At 39.3% G+C, this 24,916-nt stretch overlaps 1 protein-coding gene across 1 annotated transcript; it reads right to left on the reverse strand.

Moving 5' to 3' along the window:
• Positions 1 to 1,738: 1,738 nt before the first annotated feature.
• On the reverse strand, positions 1,739 to 21,242 carry c1ql4b (complement component 1, q subcomponent-like 4b). Its single transcript, XM_046383943.1, has 3 exons — positions 21,105 to 21,242; positions 19,087 to 20,530; positions 1,739 to 4,664 (listed from the first exon to the last, which is right to left on the reverse strand). The coding sequence occupies exons 2-3, from the start codon at positions 19,618 to 19,620 to the stop codon at positions 4,485 to 4,487; spliced, it is 714 nt and encodes a 237-aa protein (XP_046239899.1). The 5' UTR covers positions 19,621 to 20,530; positions 21,105 to 21,242; the 3' UTR covers positions 1,739 to 4,484.
• Positions 21,243 to 24,916: the final 3,674 nt, after the last annotated feature.

The raw sequence follows: 24,916 nt of genomic DNA on the forward strand, positions 1-24,916 counted from the left end.
TGGTATAAGCTATTTGATATACAACATAGGACTTTACTTTTAAAGCAATTAGCAATTACTTTTAAAGTGGCAACTTGGCCAGAATTCAAAGGCAACTCCAAAAATCTTGGGTTCACCAGAGTAACTGCCAACTGCTGCTCACTGTACTGTTTACTTTGGTTATCTTTGGCTGTAGCTATGACGTTAGCTAGTTATCTCTCTGTGAACATGTATTCTTCAGATACTTGTTCATATCTCCAAATTGAATCTAAAGAGTGCTATACTATTGGACTACCACCTCTAGAGATAGTGTTTTGCAAGACAGGACGGGCCAGGGTTAACTGGTCAGCATACTGACTTTACATTCTGTTGATATTGTTATTTCATTTTTTGGATGTTTTGAACTCTGGCCATATCTTGCCAAGTGCACCTTGAAGAATTTTGCAGGCTCTCTCTACCCACCAATCAATCACTGTCTCATTTCTTCAAAAAAGTGCCCAGTAACAATGTGAAAAAGTAAAGAAGCGGCAAGGCTGCAAGGCAAAGTTAATATATATATCTCTTTATTTCACAGAAAATTTATGTATTCCTATCTGTATTTAGGTTTGGAATCTATTTTCTGTGTTTTACAATATGTGTTTTATAAACTGCCATTTATAATCCGCATATGTACGTATCAGTATGTCTAGGTCTAGCAGCGCGCAGGATATACAAACAGGGCTATGCACAACTGTAATATAGCATTTTAACCATGTACTTAATTAGTAAAAAATAACAATAATAATAATGAGTAAGGTTTGTAGATTTTCGATTATTGATAAAAACCTAAAATGTTTTCTTGGCTGTTTGGTGAAGGTATCTAATATCACATTTGTCAGTGAAGCCACACAACTTTATTGGATCATGAGGTAAAAACAATGACTATTACTGCAATAATCTGAACGCTCTTCAGTACCTGTTGTATATTCATATTCATGCTTTCATTCATATTCACAAGAGGCACCGCATGTTAATATATGGCTCTCTGACATGATCAATACTTCAGCAGTTGAACAAATCAAATGTTTGGGGAAAGACCAGAGTGCTAAATTTGACTCCATTTGACAATGTTTTCATACAATATTTACATAAGACAATACAGTTGGAAACTACATAATGGGGGTGTGATTGGTCAAAATATGAGCTTACTATTAAGCTCTATTACTAATATTTCACAATAATACCTGCACTAACCCCCACTTCTTACTCTGGTGTATAATTTTAATAATGATTTTAAGTAACTGTTTTTCTCTAACAGGATGTTTCTGTCATTTTGAAATAAAAATACAAAAAGTGACCACAAATAAGATAAAACATGTACTGTTGTTTTCCCATATTCCATGTTAACATATCAAATCTGTCTTGGCTATGTGCTAAAGATAATACTAATACTACCACTACAACTACTACTACTATACTCATAACAATAATAATGCAAAGATGTCATGTAAGCACCTTGACAAAAATAACAACAACAACAAATAATGGTAGATAATTTACTGCGTTATTCTTATATGTACGGTAGGAAGGTTATTTTTGGCTCTTGTTTGAAGTCAGCTGTACATATACGTACATGCTGCTAAAATCGTATAAGCTTTGCAAACAAAAAACAGTGTGAATAGTGCAGACTTACCATTACATGTTAATGCCAGCTGCTTTCTTGTTTTTCCCTACAAAGAGCGTAAAGAACCACAGGAGTAATGAATAAAGAAAGCGCTGGTTTAACTTCCAAGGGTTTTACTTTCACTGACTCAGTGATAGCAAAATAACCCTGATTTCCATTTCTTTATTTTTTTTTTTTTAATTGTGTTTCATGGTCTTCAAGGGCAGAGAAAAATCTATGCTGATTTCACACATACACAAATACACACAACTCAGCTTTCAAAGTACAGTGACAACAAAGAATCCATGCTGCTCATGAGCAAAGGAAACAGCGCCAGAGAAAACACACACAGTAGGATGCAGCATGGCACAGAGGTTATGTGCAGCCACTCATTAGGAATGACTGTGTACAGCATACAATGTCAGGATGGTTTTTCAATTACAACACAAGAATAAAGAGTTCATCAGAAAAGTTTACATTCAAATCTCATCAGGGTACAGTCATGCTATCAGAAGCCTCGGAGCTGGATCGGTGCCATTTGTGCCAAGTGTATTATTGAGACAATATGGAGCTCTTTTCTTCCATGGCACTAAAACTACAATAGATATGCTCAAAGTAGTTCTGTATTGTACCCATCTAAGTATTACACCATGAAAAAAAATTTTTTCTTATAATAATTTGGTTACATCACCATATTTATAATTTTTCTGGGTGCAAATCAAATTTTGAATTACACACTTTCATGCTCCATGTTCATTCACACAGGTTTTCCCTCCACAGAATGAACCTCAGTCTTCATTTTAGCGCCTTTTATTTACAACAGTGAGTTACATCCATACACATACAAAGATGTCCTCCGTTAGCATCTGCGTTTCATAAAGCGAGCTGGAGAAGTTTTCGTTAGAAATCCTCTTCGAGCTGCCGTTTGCATCAGCTTGTTCACATAGACTGGACTTAACGAGGGAGACTGCCTCATGCATAAAAAAATAAAAAATGAAAAACACAGTGTAAGGCACAGAAAACCTACAGGTATGGCATATGGCAGTAGTACTTTGACAACAGTCACCTGCATTTCAAAAACATCTTCATATATGGGCATAGTCACTGTGAAATTAAAGGAATAGTTTGACACTTGTTTTATGAGATATTTATGAGAAGACTGATACTGCTTTCATATCTGTATGGTATATATGATGCTACACTGAGCCAGTTAGCTTAGCCTAGCACAAACACTGACAACAGGAAAATACCAACCTGATTAGCCTGGCTCTGTGTGTAATGTACCTATCAAAACATATGTTTTTGTGTATATTGAATACACGAGATATAACACATTATTTAAAGGTTGCAATAGGTGGATTATATCATCTTTCCACAGAGCCAGACTTTTTTCCCCTTTCCAGTGCTGTGTTAGCATTAAGCTGCGAGCATGTTTCTTCAGAAGCGGTTGTCAGGCAGTCAAATAGCTTCGGAGATCCGCACACAAACACGCACACACACACACACACACACACACACACACACACACACACACACACACACACCTTTCCACAATCGGATTAGCAGGGTCTGTGTTCAACCATGCCCGTAACTTTCTGACCTGACGTTCACACACCACATAATGCAGCCAGGGTTTGAATTTTTCTCGCTAACTCTTTTATTTTCTGTTGTTATGCAGCAGTTTCTCTCACTTTTCATGTGAACAAGCAAGTACGTCTCCATGAATGTCTTCCGTTTGAGACTGTCTGACAATGTGTGCCATTCTGAACACTTTTGATTTCCAACAAGGCTGGCCCACTCTTTGTACAAACCACTTTATTCTGGTATAACCCTGCCCTTGTGCTACGCCAAGCTAACCGGTTGCCTGCCTCAGCGCTCTGACAAGCAGACAGACATAAGAAAGTGAAACAATTTTTGTATCCATCCCTCTGCAAGATAACCAGTGAGCACATTTTCCAATATATCAAACTATTTCATTCTGCAAACTATGGATGCCAGGTGTCAGTGTGACTGAACAGATGAGGTTGTAGAGGAGCTTCATTAGCAGTACATGATGAGGCTCTGTTGTAAGCTTTAGCTCAGGGAAAATCTCAAAGCTAAACCTCAGTATCGATATACTGTGTTTGTTAAGGGACTGTAACCAACAGCTTGACAGCCTCCTGTCTGAACAGGAGTCAGAGCCTGTGCAAGTTAAACCCGCAATGTGACGCTTTGATGGTTCAATATAAACACACACACATATGCTTGCACACAGACATACAACACACTGGATTATGTTTGCGGTGTTAGCTGTGTTATCAGCTGTGATCAATATATTCATGACTTTTCTCATTTGGAAATCCATCTCACAGTGAAGGTGAGAGGCTGCATCCAAGTACATACACTCTGATTTACAGTCAACATTCAGAGATCATTTCAGTCGATTGCAGACCAGTGGCTGAAATGGTCGTCTTGTCTCAGAGTAACAAATGATAGGAGAAGTTCAGTTCATGTGTGCATACCTCTGTGTGTGTGTGTGTACGAGCGAATATGTGCATGTGAAACAGATGTTAATTATGCGCTTTAGCCATGCTTACACATACTGTACATGGCACAGAATAATGATTACACGAGTGTGTGTATCAGAAGTAAATGTTAACGGGTAATATATACAGTACAATACTTATTTTCACACAAATTCTCTTCGAACTCTATTTCTTAACGATGATCATGTAATTACATGTTTTGTGTACTGAACAGCATTGAAATGACTAATTACATTGTGGCAGCATGGTGTGTTAAATGTTGAAAGAAGAGGAAACTTTTTTTCTTTTTTCTTTTTTTTTTGCCTGATTACAGCAGGAGTGTAAATGTGAGCACACTGTCAGTCAGGGTAGATGAGGAAGCCAGAGAAGGTGCTGTATTTGTTAGTGTTCCCGCCGTGAACTTTGCCCCCATCCAGCTGTACGCACACTTCGTCACCCACGTCCAGGTGGAGGATGACGCTGTTGGAGGCGTAATCGTAGTTCTGATCTGCATCTTGAGCGATTGCGCTGGCCCTCACCTGAGACAGAGACAAAATATATTAACAGGCTGCAAAGATGGTATGACACTAGGGAATGCCATCAAGAAAATTGATATCATGAGTGTGTTTTACAGTCTATTGTGGTGCTATATTTTTTTCTTGGACATTTTAAGCCTTGATTGTGGACAGTAAAGAGATTATGAAGGGAGAAATATATAACAGAGGTCCATGGCTAAACATGAACCAGGAACTCACAGTTGGCATCTTAGTCAGTTTATGCCACTGTTGGCTTGGCGTGATATTAAATATCTTTAAATCTCATCATTTTAATGCCATATATCACATGGACTTGATGCTTCTACCCAAGTTTTTATATCACATGGACTTGACGCTTGTACCCAAGTTTTGGCCTTGATGGGATTGGAAAACTTTGTCAGCAGCAGTGTCAGACTGAGGTTGTCTGAGAGGCAGGGGTAAACAAAAAATAAAATAAAAAGGGCACCAGTTGTATGCAGTAGTGGACCGACATGCAGGAAGTCGTGATGCATTCATGGTGAAACAATTAAAAACTCTGGTTAAGATAAAAGTTGTTCTATTATGGGACTCAGTAATACATAATAGGAACACAAAGGGAACAGTTTGACCATTTAGAGGTACATAAGGCCAACTAGTTTTCAAGCTTGTAGGGCAGCCTATACAGCACTGTATTGCATTTTCTCCACTGGAGGGGCACCCTAAGAGGGAATCTTGTCAAGTTGTCTTGGATACTGGGCCACCTATGTATTTTACCATGTTTTATTAACCATAGAGACATTCAAGGGGACACTTGTGAAAAGACAGAAAGACTTGTGACTGAGGACACTGCAACTATTTGCATACCTGCAGCATACTCTGCTTCAAAACTGTATCTGTGAGCACATGTCTTTTTAACTATATTGGAGATGAATGCTTTTCACTGGCTAGTTTCCAATATGTCATTAGGGGAAACTGATTTCTCGTCCACGTTTGAAGTGATGAGAGGTTGCCTGTTACTGTGGTTCCGCTGTTTTCTTCTTAAACTCAATACCCAACTGGAACATCATCGAGCCAATTGTTCTGTGATATGAAAAATTAACATTACATGGCTTGCACTGCAGTTTTTGTTTTTTTTTTATTTTGTTGAAATGCTTCCAAACATAACTTTTATACCTTAGATACATTGGCTGGGGAACCTAAAAATTCAATTTCTGTTAAATACAGCATTTTATAGGCTGGTCACTTTAATCATTTTCTCAGTCTGTTAACTTTATCTGGAGGTAACCAGTATCATTTTATTTCTCATTTCATTCTGCGATCTTGGTGTAATGTCATCAGTACAGAAGCTTTCCTGTCCACTATCTAGACAGATGAGATGTGCAGTGATCTTTGGCCTCAAACATCCATCTGAAAGCACAACCTTTCTAAGCCACCATCAATTTTTCCGGAGCATTGGTACGCTCACACCTGATCCACCTGTTGCAGAAAAGAGTCTGATAGAGATTGCAAGGATGGCACCAGGGAGGACATCAGTTCATTTCCCAAGCAATTACAGCAAACACAAAATATATGGACATTTGTTTGTTTCACCCGAAGAACAACAGTTGTTCATTAACTATTCATTAATCATTGTTAGGCTCCATGTTATATTATGTATAAAAGGGATAAAAAAAAAACTGTGTAAAGTTGCAGAAAATGTTTAAAAAAAAAGTAGTGAACACAATGCTGGCATGCCTATTGTCTATTTACATATTCAGCAGATAGGCAGCAACATTATCAACAGCACATAAGTCCATTAGTCACTGTTTTAGCTCTGTTGATTCTCCATCAAGAAAATATGCATCTCTTTAGCTGCTACAGTAAATTCTGGGCTATGTTCACCAGCTAAAGGGTCATTTTTTAGAGCATTTTTACTGAAAACAGCGGACTGCTCCAAAACAACATTGATGAGATCAGTGAGAGTGAACAGAAAAAAAAGCTTTGAGGGGAACTACACTATGATAATAATTACAACCCCTACCAATTAACCTGCAGGCACTCTTATGTTGAATATCAGTACGTATAATTGCTGATGAAAAAAAAATTACGTTGATTTTTTATTTTGACTTTTACAGCTGGTTATTTTGTAGTTTGTATGTTCTTATTTTGCTCAAAATCCACCGCAGACTTTATACTTGTAGAGATGGTGAAATTTATTTTATATTGAAGAGGTTAATGTGTATTTAAAGTTTATTATTTACTCACAATGTTGAGAGAATATTCCATTTAACCATTAAAATTACATTTAGACTGTAAGGGATAACATTTTGCACATTTCTTATAGAGGATAGCCATCAAAACAGTGAATTCCACTGTGAGCAGAATGTTGTGTGTCTCCACAGTTTTAGATTTTCACAGCTCACTTTCAGTAAATATCATACAGTAAGTATTGAACTCCAATAGAGTGGCGAGCACATGTATAGTTATTTAAACCTATGAATTGGTCGATTGGTTTCTGAAGGTGTGGTGCTATTTGAGCAGGGATAGCATGGCCTGCGATGTTGGGGTGGTGGAGCCCAAAGTGATAATTTTTTCATGGGGTCAAAAATCCCCCTGGCCCCTGGACACGGTTATAACAGGGGCTTGACGTTATGAGTTTCATAAAAGTGGTGCTAATGTCTGTCGTATTCAAAACCAACACACCAAAGATGCGTTACTTAGTGAGACGACCACAGGGCCTGGAGTCTGACACAGTTATAAAAATTAATTTGGTCTAATGAGACATTATTCACTCTTTAATCTCCCTCTGGACAGATTTATGTGAGGAGAAAACAAGAGGGTGTCATCCACTCTAAACAGGTCTGTAATGGTATGACCAGTCATTTAAGACAAAGTCATTACTGATGTCTGACGATTACTGTACATGTTTTCAGTTTATACATAGATGATTCCACTGAACACCGATCTAATGATGCCCCCATAACCCAAGATCATAATACTCCCATGCATGTTACCATTAAGGAGAGGTTGCATTGTGGTCTGGATGAAGTCCCACACAGTTAAATATATGTGAAACAGACCACAAGACAGGATTCAGCCAACATTTCAGTGTGGCTAAGAGCTGTTTGAATGGCAAAGAGGATGTAGATGTTTTTGGTATTTTGTCTCCCACCCCAAGTTCCATGTTCAAGCAAATTTTGCTCCCAGTAAGCAAATCTGCTTGTAATGAATTGCACTATCATTGGGTAAGTAACCAACTATTCAAGCAGAAGATCCATTTAATGGTGGAAAATAAAGAACACAAGCACATACATATTAATGAATGCATATTAATAAGATATCTTCACTTCATCCTTGTCTACAGCTCTCTTTCTGAGTCTGACTGAGGACATGGTCCATCATCTCCACCAGTCATCAGGCTTTCCTGACTCGCTCGTGATCACCAAGACAAATCAAATAAGACTAAACTTCCCATTTCTCCTACATCCAATAATGATTTTTTTCTCCACCCGTTTCATCAGTTCAGCTCAGTATGTTTCTCCATACAAGCATTTCTTTCATCTAGAGAAGGTGAACATTTTTATTGCACTCCTTCAGACAGAAATGAATCGATAGGTTTCCTTTGTTTAATTCAACTCACATCACTCCATTAATTGTTGTCTCTACCTCCACACCTCACGCCCCTTCCATCATTCCTCTTCCATTCGCTGCCCCATCGCTATCTCTTCATTCTGAAGCCATCTATCCATCTTTTTGCGGCCTTACACTCCAATGAGATGCAGGTCACGCACACATTTTCTCTCCCCCGCCACGGCACCGTTGGTGGGAGCAGCGACTAAGTGTGTCCCTGTCCGGTCTAAATCGGATTGATTAACGGCGTGCTGCTGTGGCAGGTCTCCTGAGGGCCCACCCCCTCTCATCCCCTCCACACGACCCCCTCTATCTCCATCCTCTCCCCCCGTCACAGCATCCCTCCCTACCTCCAGATGCGTCAGGGCAGGCTATACATGGCTGCAGGCTACGGTAATTGGTAGTCGGACAGCCATGGCAGCTCCTTCGCCTAATAGGTTCAACTCCCCAATAACTCCATACAATCACAATAAATGGGGGCACAGGATAGGCTACAGTGGTCAAATGGGCCCATGAAATACTAGCAGGAGGTCAGGATAAGATCCCACTCACGCGCGCGCACACACACACACACACACACGCGCGCACACACACACACACACTCCATTTCGATGAGAGCACCTTTCTTTCCTCTTTGTTTTTTAATGAATCTCAAGTGAATACCTGAGAAAAACCACATGGCATTTTGTTATTTTATACTGTTAGGCTGCTTTGCTCTGAAGGGAGTGAACAGCTCCCCTGACAAGGCCTAATAGGTTTTAGGAAAAATATAACAGTAAAGAGATTCTGACATCTTGTACATCCAACATCTGTCTACATGGTTGAATGGCAGGATTCCCCTGATAGTGTTTTCAGCTGAGTTGGAGGCTGAAAAGCTGCTGTAACTTCCTACAAATGTGTATAAGATTACAAATTGAACTGGTTTATTTCTCTACATTTGTACAGACAACATTTTTACAAATGTGTTTAACCTGCGTGCAGAATGTTAAATAAAGACTGTCGGGTTCAGCCTATACCTGCACCACACTCTTTTAAGGGTCATAACGATAGTTGTAGCGGTGATATTCACACCACCTCTCTGAAATGGCCTTTTAAACATGAACATCAGTTAATTATATTTGCCAGCCAAAAGGACATAATGTTATTTATGGCTTTTCATGGCTGACTTCCTTAAGAGACACGCATGTTTGCTTAGCCTCGACTCAGGCAGTGGAGACGCTGACATTTAATGTGTTATGTTTATGATTAATTCACGCTCACATTATCCTCCTGTATATACAGTAACGATGAATTAGCTATTTTATACATTTTATGCACATATTTTTAAGAATGTGACATTTAAAATGTTATCACAGTTAGCATCACTATTAATGCACAATGGAATACGAGTTATTCATGAATTAAAACTCCTGCTAAGTAAACAAAAATCAAAAGGGATAGATGTCTATGTTAAATTGTTTATTTGTACAAAACATTTCTTGGCATGAACAAAATTAAATATCATATGTGCAAAGAGTGCATTATATGAGTATTATAAAAATGATCATTAGCGGTAGAAGCTAAGTGCATTTACTCAAGAAGAGTTTTTAGGTGCACAGACTATACTTGAATATTCTGATTTTGTGCTATTTTTTACTTCTACTCCACTACATTTGAATGGAAAATGCTGTACTTTTTGCTTCACTACTTTTATCTGACAACTGTAGCAACAAGCATCTTTTCAGATAAAGACTAAGGATAAAGACTACATTAAAAATATCATTTTATTTAAAAGCAGTGTATTATAAAATGTAGCGCACTGAACATGCATCAATTAATGATCAAACTCCCTAATTGTAAATAAAGAAAACTAGCTTCACCTCAGCCCCATACAAGAATAAAACACTTCTTATACACCGATGCATCACAGATTATCTAATAATTTATGCAGTAACAGTCACTGAGGACATTTGTCTACAGAACATAACAATTACTTTAATTGTGATGCTTTAACTATATTTTCACTGTAAAATCTGACAAATTGGTCTTATTTAATAAAATTTAAAACAAAAAGGATGTAAATCTAATTATCTTACCATACCTTCTTTTAAAATTTACTTAAAATATAACTGTATTTATTTAATTTTTTACTTTTTTTAAAATTTTATTTTAAGGATCTGAATACTTCCTCCACTATAGGGTGTAATTTCTTGGACTGAGCTGGAGCTGGTATCATTTCAGAGCTCTATACTGAAACGAGCACAGATGATTCTGCAGGTTTGCCTGTCAGAAACAATCACAGTGAAACCTTGTTGGTTTCACTGTGATGTGGGCAGGAGGCACTGGGGCTTGGGGAGTGAAAACGAGAGGGAAAGGCAAATCAGGATTATTGTCAACAGTGGCGGAGATTGATAGCGTCAGGGGAGTGAATTTCTGTCTGTTGGCCTGACGTTGTTCTGACTTGATCTGCTGCTGTTGGGGAGAAGGGAGACCCGTGGGACAATAGAGAAGATTACACTGCCTCCACTTCTCATTAGGGAGCAACATTAAATGGGGAGACAGAGAGAGGTCGGAGAGACAGAGAAAAAGAGTAAATTTACAGCGTAGAAATAATTCATTAACAGTATTAAATGCTCAATAAAATCTACATTTCAGCCACGTGCCACTGATTTGTGTGACATATTTAAGGGCTGACATACTCTATATCAAATTTAATACTGAAGTGTTTTTTTCCCTGAGCTTTGTCTCTTCAAAAAAATGATGGAGAGGGCACAGCTAGGGAGAAAAAAAAACGAATACATAGCAAAAGCAGAAATTTGGATAAGGACACACAGATGGGTGAGCAGCTGCATGCACTTTTAACAGTCTGAGCACAGGATTCAGGTAAGAGAAAGCCAAAGTTGAGAGAAGCTTTGAGTGATGGGGAGGGAGCCTGTTGGATAACAAACTGATCAAGCATGCCTGCTTCAGAGGAGGTGGGGGGATAAATGAAGCTGGGGAGGTGCGCTGTCCATAGTGTGTGCTATTTTTTTCAGTTTTGTTTTGTTTCGCAGTGGTGCCTTGATCCTCTAGTAATAAAACTGACAGGATTCATTCACTGTGATGTACAGACCTCTCAGAGCGGAGCGAGGCGATTGAGATGGGGTGTCTTAAACTCACCTGAGGGACCTCTAAGGGTGAACTGGGAGAGAGAAGAAGGGCAATTGAAATGGCCCTTTTTGTAAAAGGTAAAAGCTGCTGTGTTCTCTCTGCCTCCATCCATGTGTACCAGACTGAGGTATCTTGTTTCCATTATGCGAGTTGACATGTAACCCTTATGCTGCACTGCAGACTCACACACTAATTGGTATGCTAGATGTTAATATTTTGCCATGACACTCAAGACCCAAGGTGTCAAGATGTTGATTAGAAAGTCTCTAATTGGCTATAGACTGAAACCTTTGAGGGTAGAAGAGATGCTATAATTGGATATAAATGGGTTCTGTGGACGGTCTACCTGCAGAGTGTCAGCCAGAGCAAGGGCTCGGATCTGAAGTTATTATTTCTTTGTAATATATTGTCTACAGTCTCTTATTAACTCCGTGTGTTTTACATCTGTACACATGTGGAGAGTGAAGACGCACAGCACGCAGGGACACAAACAGCATCAGCATCTTTCATCATATAAAGCAGGTCAGAAATAAATATCCCTCCAGTTCTGATATAAAAATGCGAATAATCTGATGTATATTTTCACCGTTGTTTATAACTCTACTATCAGATGCCACGGAGACACTGATATTTCCTGCTTCCTTGATGAGGAGAAATAATGATATAATGGGGTGGCAAAAGGCAAGCACAACAAAGGCATGACACTGTAACAACCAGCCAAGTCGTTTTACTCGACAGAATATAATGGCCTTGGCCATTATAACAGACACATATAGTCAAATAATAGCTTTGTGCATGAACAGGAGCATAAAGGTGTGTGTTCTCACAGAGAAAAAGCCAAGAAGAGAAAACAGAAAAAAAGAGAAAACAAATGCAAGCTGCAGAGCATATGAAAGGATTCCTTCTGTTTGCTCCACAAGAAAAGCTGTTTGAAAGGGTGGACTTTTATCCTTTATCACAAAATGTTCCCCCATTATAATGTTAGTGTTCACCACTAAAATTACCCTGATTATGAATTATTTTACACACACACTCACACACAGCTGTTGAGGAAAAAAACACCACTCTCCAAAGTGCCAAAATAGAATAAGTATGAAAGTGTCTAATAAAGTGCCACATGAGTGTCGTATTGACAGCACACCTTGTCTGACATGCAGTAATTAGCAGCCTCCACCTTCCACAGTAGCCACATCACACCCACTAACAGGAGTTTCCTTCCTCTAAATGAGTCCAAGCTTGTCATCACCACAACTTTTAAGTGATATATTTAATTATCTGACTAGCTCATAGATCTAATTAGTTATTTTATTGTGTAGACACATAAACCTTTAGTTTCAGTTAAATATACACAAGAAAACAATGATGATGTGTAGAGTGCAAACACGCCAAGCCTCATTGTTTTTTCTTTGTGTGCGTGTGTCTGTGTATGTGTGGGTCCAACCGATCAACCAACTGACCAGCCCAGTTCCTTCAATATTCGACCAGCTATAAATATTCATACTCCCACTCCATGTTCATCACTGTAAAGGGCAAAGTCCATATTGGTGGTGAATTATATATCCATTGAAAAGGTCATCTATCTCAATGCTGAGCTTTAGATGAGTTAGGGGACACGAGGAGTGAAGAAGATTCCTTGCACTGAGTGATTCAGCTCTGCAAACTTGATGTAAACTTGCATACCAGAAATCAGATCCACATTTCACTAACCAACGTTTAAGACGATCTGCTGGCAACCTGAGTTCAATTCATTTAATTTATAACATTCTTATGTCTAGTTACATAGCTTCATCCCTTCTTCTCAACTCCACCGCTGACCACAGGACAGAGGACGCTCTCATGTTGCCTTTTCTCTCATCCCTCCCTCCCTCCATCCATCTCTCTCTCTCTCTCTCTGTCAGCCCACTTGTCTGTGTCTTGCCTGTCTCTGCAGTGATCGCTCCTCAGGATGCGTCTTCTTCTCAGCTCAGACATTGATCAACACCACGCATATCAGTCTGACAACCGTTGTATACACACACACACATACACACACAGACACAGGCACGCACACACACAAACAGTCGTGTTTCCATCACTTTTGGGGACATTAAATGGACTTACATTCATTTCCTGGAGGCTTAAGCACCATCAAACCATAACAACAAACATTACTCGCCTAATCCTCACCCTTACTTCAACCTAACCTCAAAGCAAGCCTTCACAAGTCTTCTCAGACTTTCTAGTCTGACATTTTGAGAAAATATGCTGATGTGCTTTCATTGCAACTCAGTAAAGTACAGTAAATACAAGCAAACTTGGCATTTTGGCAAATAACCGCTCCTAAAAAGGTGACTAGATGGTGACTCATCTACCTTCTAATTTTTCTTCAAATCAAACAAGCAAGATGCAACATGTTGATTAAAATTATTTCTTATTTTACATAGTTTACTCACACTGACCACTGGTAAAACTATATTCCTTGGTTTTCTTGGAGTCTGGAGTGCAGATGCTATATATATAGTGTATATATGTCTATGTAGTGTATATGCTATCCATATACACTAGACAAAAGTATTGGGACACCTGGCCATTACACCAACAGGGACTTCAATGACATCTCATTCTAAATACACAGACAGCTTTGCAGCCATAACAGCTTCCACTCTTCTGGAAAGGTTTTCTACAAGATTTTGTCGTGTTTCTGTGGGAATGTTTGCCCATTCATGCAGTAGAGCATTTGTGAGGTCGGGCTCTTATGTTGGACCAAAAGGCCTGGCTCACAATCCCTGTTCCAGTTCATCCCAGAGGTGTTTGATAGGGTTGAGATCAGGGCTCTGTGTGGGCCAGTCAGGTTCCTCCACACCAAACTCATCCAATCATGTCTTTATGGACTTTATGCACTGGAACACAGTCACGTTGGACTAGAAAAGGGCCTTCACTAAACTGTTGTCACAAAGTTGGAAACATAACGTTGCACAAAATGTCTTGGTGTGCTGAAACATTAAGATTTCCCTTAACAGGAAGTAAGGGGCCTATCCCAAACCGAGAAAAACAGCCTCCTCCAATACTTTTGTCTATATAGTATATCAAGGACATACACTACATAGACAGTGTATCAAATGTCCTTTTTCTATATATGTGTTAAATGCAGAACAGTGTCCAGCATGATGGATTGTACAATGGCCAGTCTGCTGCTCTGCCTGTCTGCTTATGAAAATATGGCTTGTCTTAGAACAATGGAGTGGGCCTGGTATCCAGACATATTACCATTATTGGTGATATCTCTGGATGACATGTTGAAGCTAAGTTTAAGTCAGACAGTAACAGTCTGCTGATCCATTGTAGTGCTAAAACCAAAAATGTGGCCATTATTGAAGGTGTCATCTTAAATAACCTAGCAGTCTAGCCCTATTATAGGACACTTAACTGAGGTTGAGGCTGGCTCACCAGCTGCGTCGAGCTAAACAGCTACAGTAATTCTGTATTATAGATTTTTCTTTCCAGCAAGAAAACAGGCTGGATGAGACTTTGAGAAAGTTTGGGATAGATGAGGACTGGGGGTTGACTGACGTGTCACGACCTTCACCCAGGAGACCAAGGAGTTCACATCCCGTGTGAATGGAAACACATCTTTTTCTAAATGTAACCATGTAGGGGTTGCACAAGATGCCCATTCATAAAGAGTCCTACAGTAATAATAATAATAACAGCAATGTACTATTGTCTTTTCTCTTGCAAACATTTTCAGTTATATCCTCAAGGTTTTTGTCATTGACTGAGCTGGTTCACTCTGCTGCAAGAGCACTCATCTATTAGCAGAAAAAAACAGCAGGTCCAATGAAACTGTGAGGGCAAGATCAGCACTGAATTGGGTTAAATAATTTAGTTGATGGAAAAGATAATTAATGGGGAAGGAGTCAATATCCAGTGTGGACGATAAAAGTGTATGTGTGTGTGTGTGTGTGTGTGTGTGTGTAAAGGAGGGGCACAGGTGGAGGGGAGAAGATCTCATCTAAAGGCTATGAAAGATTTAACAGTAGGAGAAGACACGAATGACAATGTCTGTGAAGGCACGCAACAATCCGAGTCCCCCAATTATATCTGGCATTTAACTGCCTGTCCTCTAAACTCTGCACTTTATGCACATTCTGTCAAATCAATGAAATAGGGAATAGATATTTTTTATGGACCTGATAAGTCAAAAAAAGATCTACAATATGATGATATGTTTATTTGGGAAGCCTATAAAACCAAAGCAGTGTGAAAAAAAGCTTTTTATGTTCTGACATTTTATATCATTTTATTATATGATTTATCCATTACTGCTATCATGCAGAATATCTCGGTATTATAAGTGTTATAAAATACAATACTTATATTATAAGTGTATAAAATATTTCAGTTAAACGTAGTGCAAATGAGACCATGGGTCAAGAAACAAGTGATTTGTTTTTAGTGCACATACAGGTTTTTAAAATGAGATTCATGACATTCTGAACATTAATGCAGTTTTCTCATGAATTACTTTTTTTAAAAAAAAAAATCTGGCACATCTTTGTAGTTGGATGCCGATACAGTTGATGCCCAATACCAAAATGTAAAAACAAAATAAAGTTAAATAACAAAAGATGTCCTTGCAATGTTAAGATTAATAGACTATTTCATTGCCCACACCCTAATTTTGTTCAAATTCTGAAATCTGTTGAACATTTTTTTAAGGTATCCAAAGCCAAACAGAAGCAGAGGTGGTGCAGGGGTAAAGCAGCATGAGTCCCAGCAGGCCCCATGATGCTGCAGTCGGTGACGTTGTAGGTAGTGTTGTTAAACTGCGACAAATGTTGGGAAAGCCAACGAGAGCAGCTGCATGCAGAGGTGGGAGAATTACTCGCATCTTGTATTTAAGTAAAAGTAGCAATACCACAGAGTAGAAATACTCTGTTACCAGTGAAAGTTTTTCATTTAAATTTTAGAAGAGTACCAATACCAGAGTATTAGGGTCAACATACACTTCAGGTACCAAAAGTAAAAGTTTGATCACACAGAATGAACTATTTTTGAATAATTCATATTATAATAAGAATTAATGATGCATTAATGTGTTCACAATGTCAGTGCTGAATCCGGTAAATGATTTGCATGCATGATTTCCACTTGGATTGTTTTTATACTAAAACCTTTTATTATTGTCATATCCAGTAGTTATTATGTATATATACAAAATATAAATACTATATACTACTATATATACTATATATACTATATATTCTATACCTATACTTTGATTTTTTTTATACATTCTATATTTTTATACTTCTTTTTCTTTTTACTTTTTTTCATACTTTAAACCTTTTGACTTTTTGTCATCCTGATGCTCCTGGGATACTGAATTTCCCTCAAGATGAATCAAGTATCTGTCTACTTTGTATCTTCCTGTGTGGCTGTGTGTGTAGCTTGTAAATTCCCCTTCAAGAATTAAAGTTTTATTTTAACATTACAAGATCATAATATATTTATATTCTGTGTCATTAGATTTGAACCACAACTAATAACTAAAAAGTTGTCAGACAAATGTAATGAAAAGTATAATATTTGCCTCCGAAATGTGGTGGAGGAGTATAAGTTGCAGAAAATTGAAAAACTCAATTGAAGTACATGTACTTCAAAATTGTACCAAAGTACAGTATTTGAGTAAATGTACTTGGTTATTTTCCACTACTGGCTGCATGTTCCTGTTGTTGCATCCAGTGGCTCGCACTGACTGGCTGGGCTGGAACGTCCCTGTAAAAATCATCACTGACAGGTGACTGACTCCATGTGCTCTACACATCTCTACACCATTAACAGCCAGATTAAAAAAAATAATAAATCATGCTAATTTTGCATGTACACTTGACGAAGGTGTTTTTCACATTGGCTTAGTGATGAAGGTCTTGCTTCAAACGGATGAGCGTGGCCCACTCACTGTATTTACAGTCTTTAAACATAGAGATTCAGTAAAGCATATCAGCGAACAGCAGTCAAGCAGGGTGAGCAGCATATTGCTGTCAATTCATGTGCCATGTAAATTATCTGTAGAGAAACTACTGCTGTACCATCAGGCACTCGGCCACGTTTGACTTGACTTGTAACAAAGAAAGCATGCTTTTTTTCTTCTTCTTCTTCTTCTTCTTCTTCTTCTTCTTCTTCTCTGGTAATCCCCAGGACATCACTCTTCTGTTCGGCAGCACACATGTCAGAATCAGGGCTCCTCACCAGCGTGAGGGCTTAGTACTTCAAGCTTGTCACGGATCTCCAGATGGAAGCATCCACGGCTTTTCCAGACATTTGTACTTGTTTATTTATTAGAGTTAAAGTCAGAGTTCCTCAGAGAACAGTAGCCAGCTGTTGCGTTTTGGCTTTGTTCTACTGAGACATGGAGGACTGTTATCCTCTTGATTGCCTCTCTCTCTCTCTCTCTCTCTCTCTCTCTTTCTGTCTGTCTCTCTCTTTCTGTCTGTCTGTCTGTCTCTCTCTCTGTCGCCCTCTGGGACTAAGAACTGCTCCATCTTGCCTTCTTTTCTTCTTCTTTGTCCTCCAAAGTAAATTAACTGTTAAAAAAACATTTTTTGAACATTTTCTAATTAAACAGTATTTTTAAACAGAGGGTTGATAGCTCTTCCTCATAGATAAACTGAGACATGGTATAACTATGCTCTAAGAATGTTGTTTCTTTTAGATATATTTTGTGGAACCTTTGCTTCAGACTTTGTGTGCAAAAACTTTATTGAAGTTAATTTATCGTTAACTTCAATGCTCTATTGTTAAGAAACATTTAATTCCAACATGTAGTCAAACTAATACACAATACCAGCAGTATAATGTATTCCAACTCATTAGCCATGCAATAAATACTATCACTGTGGCCCTTTTAAATATTAGTAATGCTGACCATATGGCAGAAAGGTGTTGCTTTTTATTTTTTTCAAAGATGTCTCTTAATTTGGATTGGAATGGAAGGAAAATGACAGCAAATGTCCAAAAAGCAACATATGTTTGTGTTTAAGTCCCCTAGCATCTCCAGGAGTTATCTTGTCCATCAGAAGAACAAGAGCAAGTTGTGTGGCAACGTCACAAAGTCTGCAGAGGGAGGAGGTCGAATAGATCAAAACTGGACTTTGACATGGGAGACTAATGTTGGGTTTCCCTTTAAATACTGACTGTAAGCATGAGCTTGTTGTAACTATAACAACTGTCCTAACATTAACCAAGTGGTTATTGTTGTAGCCATGATATCAAAAGCCAACCGACCTTAACACGATTATTCTAACCAAAATAAGGATCTTCACCCACTGTTTTGTTTTTACCTAAACCTTACAATATAGGTTATAGTGATGTCTGATTAGAAAACATTTTGTTTTTGCCATTTTTCTGTTTTCTAACCATTTTAAAAGAATCCAAATCACAGAAAAATGTGTCATTATGTAGAGCAATTAGAAACTTAGTATATTGTTGTTTGGATGAATGAATGAATTGGTCTTCATGTTCATTTATGTTTCGCCAGTTTGTTCCTGTTATCGTGTCTAACAGAGTGATCCCGGATCAAACCCTGAACGTGAGTGTTCAAAAGATTTTCGGCGGTTTGGATGGTTAATATTTTCTCACTTTGTTTCAACTTTCTGGTCACGGTATCAGAAAAAACTCTTCATACAGTTCAAAAACACCGTCCTGACAATGCTGCGGGCACACTCACCTGGCCATTCTTCTTCAGGTCAGCCCACATGCTCGTCCCATCACCTCCTCTCATCAGGACATGGTAGGTGAAGTAGTAGATGCCAGGCAGAGGGCAGGTGAACTTGCCGGTACTTGGCTCGTAGTAGTTCCCTACATTGGTCACCACGTCATCAAACTTCAGTATTTCACTCCCTTCGTGTTGTTTCCGGAGGCCTGCGTAGAAGGCGATTTTGGGACTGTAGAGGGATGAGCCGTAGCCACCGGGCCCAGGCCCTGGTGGCCCTGGTGGCCCAGGCTTGCCGGGCTCTCCAGGGGGGCCTTTAGGACCTGGAGGACCAGGAAGTCCAGGGCTCCCTCTGAACCCCTGTTTGCCCCTGCGATTTGGGAAGTCTGGGGGTTGCGGGGAGGCAGCTGTCAGCTCTTCCTGTTGGGGAGTGTCACACTCCATCTTGCTGGTCCCAAACATCTCATAATGTGTGCCCCCTTCTTCGGACCCTCCCCCCTTGGTGGTGTGGACCAATAGAGGGATGGCCACCAGCAGGACCAAAACCATGGCCACGCCAACTCCAGCACCAATGACACGTTTCTTGCGGCTGAGCCGGGAGGCGGCCAGCGTGAGGAAGTCCTCCTCCCCCTTAGCTGGAATGGTTGTGCCGGCCAGGCTGAACTCTGGGTAGAAAGTTAACTACTGGATCGAGAGGTGAAGGACAAAAGGATGTGATTGTGTGGGGCAGAGAAAAGACCTCGGGGGGCTGTTCTAGAAGCAGGGCCGGCAAGTCTAAGATGGGAGAAAATCAGAAGTCGGGAAGAGAATGACAAATAGGTTTTTCCATTTCCTTGAATTCAACACATTTGTTTTGTATCCTTTTATTTTTCCTCCGGTTAGTCAATGTCTGAATGCTTTCAACCTATCTAAAGATAAGACATCATTTTGCAAGCTAAATAATACATAAGTATTCTAAATGTCTTTGTCAAAAAATGAGCATCACCGTTAAGATGTTGGATTTTGGGCAATTTTATTTTTTATCCAGCTCCAGGTATTTGTGGAGGCTTCAGTGAAAAGCTTTCAGCTGCTCAGGCAGAGAGCTGTCAGGTGGGGTCTACAGTATTCCCACTGGAGTTCATCTCACCCACCACATATGGGGAAGGGCGCTTTACTTGTCTGTCCAGGAATGAGTGGAGAAGAATGAGGAAACTGCCAAATCTCTGCTCTTTTCTTCCTTCCTCGCTGCTTGTGTTTTTCTTGATGAGCTTACACTTCTCTGTTGTTTCAGGAGTCTGGCTCAGATTTATCTCAGCAGTCTACTCCTCCATTCAAAATGCAGATTTGGTCATTAAAAAGGTTAATTCTGAGGAAAGAGCAGCGCCAAATTGCACTGAATATGGAAACTCTTGTTTCAAAGGCAGCTTGGATGAAGCAGGGAGCATTTTATCACAGCATCACCGCAAATCACTCCTGCAATCTAGAAAGAAACGGAAGACACACACATTTAATTAAATAAGCAGTCATAGACAAACAAAACCAAATTCCCTTTGCTATAATATATAGTAACTTTTAACTTTCAATATAGGAGAAATTTAACAAATCGAGCACTTCATTTTGTAAATAAGGAATATTTACAAGTGTATTCAGCAAATTAAAATAATGAAAAAATGTAATAGGCAAGAATTATTCCTAATGCCTTACTGTAAGTTCATTTAAACATCTTTGTCAGTCTTGATAAAAGTGAAAACACGGGAAGCTTCAGTAAAATAATAACTGAACGAACCATAGATTCAACATGCTGATTTTATTACAGGCCTTCATTCGTTATGCTTTCTTTAAACAGCAAAAATAAATAAATAAATAGAATAATTAATCTGAACTTCTAATGCATATTGCCTTTCAATAAAAATTGTGACTTATTTTTTAAACGCTAGCCCACATTTAATCAGATCAAATGGATCTAATGAATTCACCATAAAACTTTCGACAAACTCAGCCAAAGACAAAAAAAACAAACAAACAAAAAAAAATTAAACAAACAATCAGCTTACCTGTTTTGTTTTGTTATTCTGCTCTTCTATTTTTCAGCCGGTTCTCAGTGGGTCTTCATGCTGCGCGTTTCAGATAGAAACGCCGCAAGAAAACCGGTCCAGTAGCTACTCGAGTCAAATCCTTTCAGGACGGGCTGAGCGCTTTCGCCGTCGCTTAGGGCGCAAACTAAAAGTCACACTAACACTTAAACTTGCAGCACGTCATCCAGGACTCCTGCATGGTGCGGCCGGTGCGCTGCGTCCTCTGACGGCCAAGGCAGCGCTCACGGGCAGCCCGAGCAGACGCGGACGATTTCTTATTTTTTAAAACAGAGTGATAATGATCTAATTCAAAGATGTGTTGCGTTCCCTCTGATAAATTACATATTCTGACGGGCTGCCATGACAGACTCGCGTCGTGCTGAAATCTCGCTGCAGAGCGACTTTATGTGCAGTGCAACAGTTCACTCACTTGTTGTTTTCTCCGTCCTGCTTCTCGCTCCTCAGCATCTGCCTACTAGCGCTCCCCCCCGCCCTCCCTGCTGAACACACACACACACACACACACACACACACTCACACATTGATTCACCGCTCCATCCTGCGTGTGACATTTTCACAAATCAAATGACTACACGTGTTTAATAGTTTAATCAGAGGTTGTCTTTTTGCGTTAAAATGTTGGAGACTAATTTTCAATTAGACGCACAACCAAAACATGTGATGCGATATTTAAAGTGCGACTGTGATGTGCTGTACTTTCCATTTAACGTGTCAATTACTGTAATATAAGGATCATTTCAATCATCACTCAGATCATTCTTTTTTTTTTTTCTTTTATTCAAAAAAACTTTTTCTTGTTAAATGTCTTCAGGAGTTCATGCTGGGTCAAACAGTCTGTAAAAGTGCAGGCCTGTTGACTACAGCTTTGCATGGAACATAGAGGTTTTCAGGTACTTGTAAGATGTAGTTGTGATTGCAAGAACAGCAGGTGTGAAGAGACTGAGAGCGTGGCTTACACAGATGTGAGACTGACACACATCAGGCAGGATGGCAAGGCGGAGAGGTGAGAGCAGGAGAGCTGCTGTTCTTTAGGCTTGTCGTCGATGTTTGTGTTTCTGTAGCTTTCAGACCTCGTTAGACATGAAAGATGTATTACTGCTGACAACCCCCCCCTCCCCTCCTTCATCCCCTCCGTCCCCCGCCCCCCATCTCTCTCTCTCTCTCTCTCTCTCTCTCTTCTCTCTCTCTCACACACACACCCTAACTTTTCATTCACAGCATTCAGATATTAATCGGACATTGTTTTTTTATGTAGTTATTTTCAGGAGTACTAATACCTGTTATAGAGCAGCGGTTCCTCTGAAAATACTAGATTTTTTGTTTGTTTCTTTCTTTCTGTGACACCACACCTTGTTGTATGGGAAACACACACCTGAGATTAGAGACACGTCTGTCCTGAAATGCATTTTATCAAGAACTGTTGGTCTGGGGACATTTACACAAGGAAGAGGCAAGTAAACCATTTAGGCAGCCCTCAGTCCTCCAAGGCACAAGTGTGTACTGTCAGTTCTGCTCCTTATTTATTCATCTCCCAACTTTACTGAGCAGGAGAGTGGAGCAGATATTGAATAAGGATCAATAGATCACTCCTCAGAATGCATACTGTCAGCCGACTGAGCCCTCAGGCAGATGCCAAGCCTCTCGTCGCATTTGCATTTGGAGATAGAAAATAACCATCGCTTGTCAGAAAGTGGGAAACTGTGTGGTCTCTACGTTTTACAAAATTTGCAAATCCAAAGCACGGAGGGTTTTGAAGAATTTTCTGCTTTTGGGAATGTGTGCTTTTACAGTATACTATCAGCTTATACACTTTTATGTGTGCACGCCTGGCCGCGCTTCTTCATGTGACTTTATGGCATGTGTGTGAGTGCCTGCATGCATACATATGTGCACACATACACATATAATTTACATGTGGGCTCTGACACAGCGGTGACACACTTGGAGGCTCCCTGCATTTAAATTATTATTGCCAAGAAGGGAGGACAATTTAGAGAGAATGAGGTTTTTAGAGCCCTATGAAATATTAACTAAGCCGATGAATATATAAGCTGTGAAGCGATGATATCTGTCTCTGACTGTTTCGTCATGATATATATTCTTGTCTGTACTATATCATCCTGTCTTGCGTTTAATTAAAGCTCAGGTTTACACGAAGAAACAGTTTGATCTTTACATTTGGTTTGTGTAATACCAGTTTTATTTGAGAAAATATGACTTCATGATTGGTTGTTAACCCAGTTATGTGATCTTCCTCCTCTCTTGTTCTTGAGTCCGACATCTCTGCTCTGACCTTCAGTTGACCGAGCTGTGGAGATATGATTGACGTTGACAACATTACAGCAACAACAAAATGGAAGATCTGAAGACCTGATGGTTACTGAGTTAAGTCTCAGGTGGGGCACTGCTGTTCCTGTTCATGCTGTTCACGCTTTACTCAATGTATTTTTACATCCAGACAGTATCACAAGTCTTCTTCGTTCCCTATGAAGTTTCACTTCATTTAATTTTTTACCATTCCCTGCAGAAACCAGAACTGCAGAAGTTGGACACCTTGGTTCCAATTTTCTGTCTGACATCACTGTCTGGTCATGCACACCACTGATATACAGATACAAATACATCCTGTTTTTTAGTGTTCTTTGTCAGTCAGATTGAATGCTGTGCTGATCCACATTTGAATGTGACTCAAACCTCTTATGAAATAATTTTAATTATAATAATTTCCTCTCACCAAAAAGTTTAGTTCCACCACAGATGCAAAGGTCTGCTGACCCAACCACGTCAATGAGTCAGAGCAAGAGAAAAACTGAAGCACACAATAGCTGCTTGTAACAGAAGATATTTTTGTCCAGCTGAGTAAAAGTTAAATAAGGGATATTAAAATTAAAATCACAAGACTGACCTTGAAGCCATGTCAAGTCAATTATACTTAGACAGCTCAAACAGGAACAGTCTTTAACAGAGCGGAGAATCTTCCTCCAGGAGGGACACTATAGAAACTCCTAAAATAAGAGTCAGACAGAAACATTTGCTGTTCCTCTGAAATGGGTGTACAATTAATTTGCCTGTAAAGATAATTTTAAATGGTATTTGTATAGCTATGCCCCTATATGTACGTGGAATATAGATCTATATATCTATATATATATTCCCTCTATATCTATAAGATAGCACAGAGCTCAGAACACACTTGAATGAATTGTAAACTTCAAGTTACATAATTATTTAAAGATTTATTCCAGAGCTTTCACCTGCTCTTCCTCAGCAGAAGGACTTTTATCCACTTTCAACACAATTCCCACCTGTTTTCATGTCACCAAAGTTTTACCCATGTGAAAACAGGTGGAAATTACAGCTTTTTGTCACAATTATGCATTACTGAAAACATAATAATGCATCATTTTATATACCTGTTTAGCCTTTTGTTTAAATCAATCAATTTTAATGCATATCAGGTGTAGTAGTCTACATGCTCTCGTGAATGTGAAATTCTCTGTGGCAACATAACAGCACTCATGCAGCTGGTTGGAGAATGAAAGCCGGGGGGAGTTAGCCAACACGGAGGTTTGAACTAAGCTATTGTGTTATACTGGGTTTTCATGGTCATTGCAAACATGTTCCATGTGTTGGAATGAGTCATTCCAGCCGACCACTTTCCACATGGCAGCATGAGGAGATAGATAAGGCTGGAGAGAGATTTACCAGCAGGACGGTCACTCTTTAGGACAATCAGTAAAACCAATCAGGCCATGAGCAGAGAGTCAGCA

This window comes from Scatophagus argus, chromosome 3 (assembly GCF_020382885.2).
Source record: "Scatophagus argus isolate fScaArg1 chromosome 3, fScaArg1.pri, whole genome shotgun sequence".
Classification (NCBI taxonomy): domain Eukaryota; kingdom Metazoa; phylum Chordata; class Actinopteri; family Scatophagidae; genus Scatophagus; species Scatophagus argus.

What these genes read in the sequence shown, in the direction of transcription:
- c1ql4b (XM_046383943.1), bottom strand. Translation starts at nt 19,620, where the DNA reads ATGGTTTTGGTCCTGCTGGTGGCCATCCCTCTATTGGTCCACACCACC. An exon ending in ACCTGAAGAAGAATGGCCAG is followed by an intron (nt 4,665 to 19,086) that starts GTGAGTGTGCCC and finishes TCTCTGTCTCAG; the next exon opens with GTGAGGGCCAGCGCAATCGC.